Here is a 6,077-nt window from a genome sequence, read left to right as displayed (position 1 = left end):
TCTATTTGGTTTGAACTTAGCTAGAAAATTAAGCGCATTTTGGATTGGGCTTAAGCAATGGAAGTAAGCATAAATGCCATGCATGAACCAATAACATGTTTAGTTGTGATGGGTGATGATATAAGTGTAAACATTAATTTCATTATAGGTTTTTATATCTACTTTTTTTATGCAATACTTAAAACAACTCATATCCCCTCCCAATTCTTAAATAGAAGGATAACGCGTTTCAGCGCACTCAAACTCACGTCCTCTTGCACTGAAAACAATAACAATACTAATCAAGCTAAGACTCAATTGGCAACCAACACTTATTTAAATACACACAAATAATTATATCTATTAAGAAAGGATGCATATACTTTTTTTTTTTAACATTTTTTATGACAAACAAAAAACCAACAAACTGTGCAGGCATTATTCATTAGCTAAAGCTGGTAGGAAAAGCAGCCCTGGCTTTTCAAATTCATTTAAATACATTACATACAAATCTAAAATAAAATAGTAGTGCAGTTAATGTGTAAACAACTACCATATTTTTATTTAATTTCTACAGCCTGACACACCACACCAAGCATGCAGGTTAAAATTAGACAAGTAGTTTGGCCTCCAAGGTTAATGAACCATTAGTATTCATCTCAGCATTAACCTTCGATGTGTATCCCTGATAAGTGTGGGTGCTATCGTGGGGCTGAAGTTGGGTTATGATTTTAGACCAGGTAACCGGCTCGTCACATTTCTTGATAGTAGTACACACCTTCAAATACAATTGACAAATATATTAATTCAGGAAAAAGGAATTAGTTAAGATGAATGTAAAAAAGAAGAGATTTGTACCTTTCCATCATTGGTCCAAGCAACAATCCACTTAATCTTAGTTCCGACATTATAAACCAAACCTCCGGCCATGGAATTGATAGACTGCTCAAATGAACTGAGTGTGGTCATTGTAATGTCTTCCTTAGCACCTTCGTAGATCGAGAATTCCAAGTTTGCAGAGCTCTCTGTTCCATTCCAAAGCGTGCATTGGGTGAGAGTAGCCATTGTTAGCTAAGCTTCAACCAAATTTTAGCTATTCAATGAGATTAGCTTGTGTTGTGTTGTGCTTGCATGGACACTATATAATGTCTTTTCCAGCATAATAAGGACACAAAGTGTTTTTTAAAATATATTATATCAATAACCTTATTTTTATTTTTAATTATTAATTTAAATTAAAAAATACTACTAAGTATATTATTGTTGTATTTATTTATATACTACAAATATAATAATTTGATAAGGGCAGTTGTAGTTCCAGACGCAGTGCAACGGGAGTCACGAGGAGAGGAGGAAGACAAAGCCTAAAAAATAGAGCATCGAGACAGATGGGAGGTAGATATTTGTGGCCACGATGAAGACAAAAGGATCACCACCGACTAATGGTAAAATCGGACGACGTAGAGAAAAGGGTATTCATATGCATGTGAAATAAATGAACATAGAAATTTCTATCTAAAATCTAATTAATGCGTAGAAAAGAAAGTTTGAGGTCGCCCATTAGGTCAAATTTGTCCACATGGAAGAAGAGAAATTTCTATCTAAAAACTGAATAGAAAGGTGTGGGAGAGAAGATAATGGAATAAGTGCAAGTAAAACATCCAATCAAATTTGTCCACATGGCATGTAACTGAGAATGACATCAAATAATCATCCACGTATTGGATAATGTCATGTTAAAGGCTGGGGGTGAAATGTATCATTGAATCAAACTAGGTATGTACCATATTGCACATTTACAAAAAGTTTAGGGGATATTATGATATCATGACATCAATGCTGATTTCTTTAAAAGAAAATTATCAAATAAAATTATTATAAATTACAAAATTAAAAATCATCTTCTTATTATATATTCTAAATATAATTATGGATAGAAAAGGGAAAAAGAAGTCCAATTTGTATTTACTACATATATACTATTTTTTTCAAAAGCACAAAATTTTAAATACTGTTTTCATTTAAAATAATTTTAGTTTTTCTTAAATCAATGTAGAAAAAAAATCTAATTCCAAATAAAAATCTTAGATTTAAAGAAAAAAGTATTAATGTGACATTAAACTATTAAAAATCATACCGTCCTTTCCTCTTTTTCTCATATCTAATTTATATTATATATTGCTCATATTATGGGTTGTTAACACGTAACACTCCTTCCCATTTAAAATATTTATTTTTACTTCTTACCTTTTTAAATCATATTAAATAATATACTTTAAGTATAACTTAATTATTATATTAATTTATAAGACTCTTTTTAAATTAATCTTATTATTATTGTTTTTTTATAAATAAAATTCTTTTTGTTACTGTTAATTATAATAGTTTTTTCATAAATTAGTTTGTCTGTTACTATACAATTTTATAATAAAAAATTGACATATCTATTTATTATAATCATTTTAATATAATATTTAAAATTCAAATTTTTTTGATTTATTTTAACAATTGACATTTCTATTTATCATAATAATTTTAAGATAATATTTTCAAACTTCATAATAAAACATATATTTTATTTATACACTACTGATTTGTAAGTTAAAATTAAATTTATATTATTTTTTATTCTTTTTAAAATTAGTTATATTGACAAACATTATTAACCTGTGTATCATATGGTTTGCACCATATAATTAATAAATATAGTATAATATTATGATAAAAAAACCTCTAACCTATAAACACCTCAAACAAGCCACAACTCTCATTGGAAACAAAATCAAAATGAATCATTTTGTTTAAAGAAGCCAATAAAAATATTTATAGGTCGGGTTGGGTTGTGGCCCAAAACAATTTGAAATCCTTATTAAAGTTAGAATGAAATTGAATTGCGCATGGCCTAACCAAAAACCCCTATAACATTCAAAAAATAATAAAAAGATAAAATATTTTTATATTAATATTTATAACTTTTTATAATTAAATTTAAATCATATATATTATCTATAATATATAAAAAAGTACGAGTTTGAAAAAATCTTAAATTGGTGAAAAAATATTTTTTCCTCACAATATTACTAAATTAATATCTAAAAATAATTTATAATTTAATTTATTGTGATAATTTGTTTATAATTATTAGTTAAAAAAAAGGCTACGTAAAACTTTATTGTTTTAAAGTACAACTCAATTAAAAGAAAATATTGATGTAAAATTGAGTTTTAGTTAGAATAAAATTTTAAGCGTAAAATAAAATAAAATATCGATTAATTATCACTTGTTATGAATATCTTATTAAGTGAATGTTCATCGAGTTTAAGATAAGTTTTGATGTACTTTAAATTCTTATAGTCATTAGACGTTGATTTCTACTTCTTTTATATTTCTTATGCCTATAAATAGAGACTTTGGAGAAGCTTTGTAGATATTCTTATCTCTTTGCTCTCCTATTTTCTTTGTTCTTTACTCTTGGTCTTTTATTTTATAACACGTTATCAGCATGGTTCTCTTTTAATTGTTTTTCTTCATAAGTCACAAAAAAATTTCCCTTTCATCAAGCAACAACTAATGTAATAGTTGATCACTCAAATTTACTACTCAAGTTGTTGTCAATTTCCTTCTAGAGTTACTGTTATTTCAGTCTTTAATTGAGGCGTGCACATTATGAGTAATCATTATGCAAAAAAATTTATATAATCCTTACGTGGTATGTTTTTCTCTTTTTTTGATTGATTTTTGGTAAAATTATTTTATGAAAAATATTATTACTTTAAGGTTTCTTTTAAACTAAGATTCTTTTATTAAATTATAGTATGTATGATATTTGGATGATTAAAATTTTTGATGATTAAATTATTGTTATTAAATATGCTTGAAATTATTATATTATATCTTTTTAATTGAATTTAGAAATATTTTATTACAGCATCATAAGATTTTATAACGTATATGTGGTATTGAAATTTAATACAATGTGTATCGGATAACTTTCAAGCATCATACACGAAGATTTTAATTTTTTTATTAAATGATTTTTTTACAAATTAGATTATAAATGTTATTGCAAAAATAATGTTGTTTTACTACTTGTAATAATGCTTGTAATAATAGCCAGGGTGATAACGATGATATTAAAAAATCTTAGGTATATTTTACTGTAGTTTATTTATTATATCATGTTTATTGTAATTGGAGACTAATCATGACAACATGAATAAATAGATTTTGATTTAAAATCCACACATGTTTGCAATGGTGATTATGAAACAAACAAATATTATTCCAATATTTGATAGTACAAAATTAGTTGAAAGCTCCAGAAGAGCTATAGAAGAGCTAATCTATCAATGTCTAAAAAGCACAAAATTTGTGATGGTTAATGCATTAGTTTTAAAAGATATTCATGGTAATGGATCTCATATTGAAATTGTGAATGAGGAAACGATTATATAATATTCTCATTATGGCATCATTTTGTTTTGAATATTTGAAGATTTTGGCATATTCCCTAAAGTGAATATTGCATATAATTGTTTGGAGATTATATTTATTTTGTTGACTTAGTGAGATTAAAAACTTCACATTGATTTAGACATTTCTAGTAGTAAATGTCATAATAGTACTTATATGTAGGGGTGAGCAAAATTCGAATCGATTCGAAAAATCGAAAAAAAATTGGAATTTTGAGTTAAACGAATCGAGTTATTCGAATCAACTTGAATTTTTTTTTGAATTTTGAGTTCGAATCGAGTTGAGTTTTCGAATTCGAATAACTCGAATAATTCGAATAATTCGAATATTAAACTATAATATTTTACATTTTTACCCCAAACTCCTAAACCTTTTTTCTTTTCCCTCAAAACTTTTACTCATTCCCACTTTCGCCCCAAAACTTTTACTCCTCTCCCCTCCCAATCCCCCAATCTACCCAAAATCCATTTTCCACCAAAATTTTACTCTCCCATTTAATTTTTCTTAAAATTTTACTCCCAAAAACCCTAAAAACCTTTTATTTTCCCCCAAAATTTTTACTCTCTCTCACTTTTCCCCTAAAACTTTTATTCCCTTCTCATCCCACCTCCCATCTACCCCAAACCCTCCCCCCTCCAATTTTTTTTAATATTTTCCCTCCAAAATTTTACTCCCCCTATTTACATTCCCTCAAACTTTTATTCCCCAAAACTTTTTATTTCCCCCTAAACTTTTACTTATCACCCTTTACTCTCAAATAAAAAATCAAAATTACCCCAAAAAATCACTAAACATAAATAGTAATAATTTTATTTATATCTACTATTTATATTATTAAATTAAATTTCACATTGTGTATTATTTATATTATTGAATTGTTTAGTCATATTGAATATTTATATTAAAATTGAATTATTAATTATGCCATAAAGTATTCGTGTCAAAATTTTATATTGGTATCAACTTCACATTTTATTGTTAAAATAAATTTTATTAAAAAAATCATATTTTTACATTTAATATATTTTTTAATTCCAAAATACATAGTGGCAAGAATCTGAAGATAATTGAAACAACTAAGTAAGCAAAGAAGCTAACCAGTATATAAAAAATTAATAAATAAATTATGAGGTGATGAAAGTTAATAAAAAATTTGATTAAGGTGGACAAATTTTATTACGATGGGTGACAATAGTTACGAGGACCCAAAATTATTTTTTAAAATTTAACTCGAACAAATATATTCGATTCGATTCGATTCGAATTCTATCTCACTCGACTCGATTCGAGAAAACTTCAAATAAAGTTAGGATGATAAAATGAGATTCGAAAAATCGATTAACTCGAAAATTTTTGATTCGATTCGATTCGATTCGATCGAATGCTCACCCCTACTTATATGTGGATACAAAGTAAAAGGAATGACAATAAAAGTATCAAATTGTCATAATTTATATTGACATTATTAGTACAATTGAAATGTATGTTAAAGTAAACCAGAAGTTTACTGATACAAATGCATTTACTACTTGGTGTGACCGGTTAGACCATCCTGGATCATATATGATGCGAAAATTAATTGAGAATTCATATGAACATTCATTAAAGAACCAGAAGATTCTTTA

General features: G+C 26.6%; 1 protein-coding gene across 1 annotated transcript; it reads right to left on the bottom strand.

The window, feature by feature from the left end:
- Window positions 1-396: 396 nt before the first annotated feature.
- On the bottom strand, window positions 397-1,345 carry LOC107904779 (uncharacterized). Its single transcript, XM_016831267.2, has 2 exons — window positions 838-1,345; window positions 397-757 (listed from the first exon to the last, which is right to left on the bottom strand). The coding sequence occupies exons 1-2, from the start codon at window positions 1,042-1,044 to the stop codon at window positions 590-592; spliced, it is 375 nt and encodes a 124-aa protein (XP_016686756.1). The 5' UTR covers window positions 1,045-1,345; the 3' UTR covers window positions 397-589.
- Between the last annotated feature and the right edge of the window lie 4,732 nt (window positions 1,346-6,077).

Source organism: Gossypium hirsutum, chromosome D05 (genome assembly GCF_007990345.1).
Source record: "Gossypium hirsutum isolate 1008001.06 chromosome D05, Gossypium_hirsutum_v2.1, whole genome shotgun sequence".
Classification (NCBI taxonomy): Eukaryota; Viridiplantae; Streptophyta; class Magnoliopsida; order Malvales; family Malvaceae; genus Gossypium; species Gossypium hirsutum.
This window is presented reverse-complemented; position numbering and strand designations above follow the sequence as displayed.

Bases quoted from the DNA above. Each gene is read 5' to 3' on its own strand.
- LOC107904779 (XM_016831267.2), bottom strand. From the start codon at position 1,044: ATGGCTACTCTCACCCAATGCACGCTTTGGAATGGAACAGAGAGCTCT. The intron at 758-837 runs GTACAAATCTCT...TTGTATTTGAAG, and splicing joins CTTGGACCAATGATGGAAAG to GTGTGTACTACTATCAAGAA.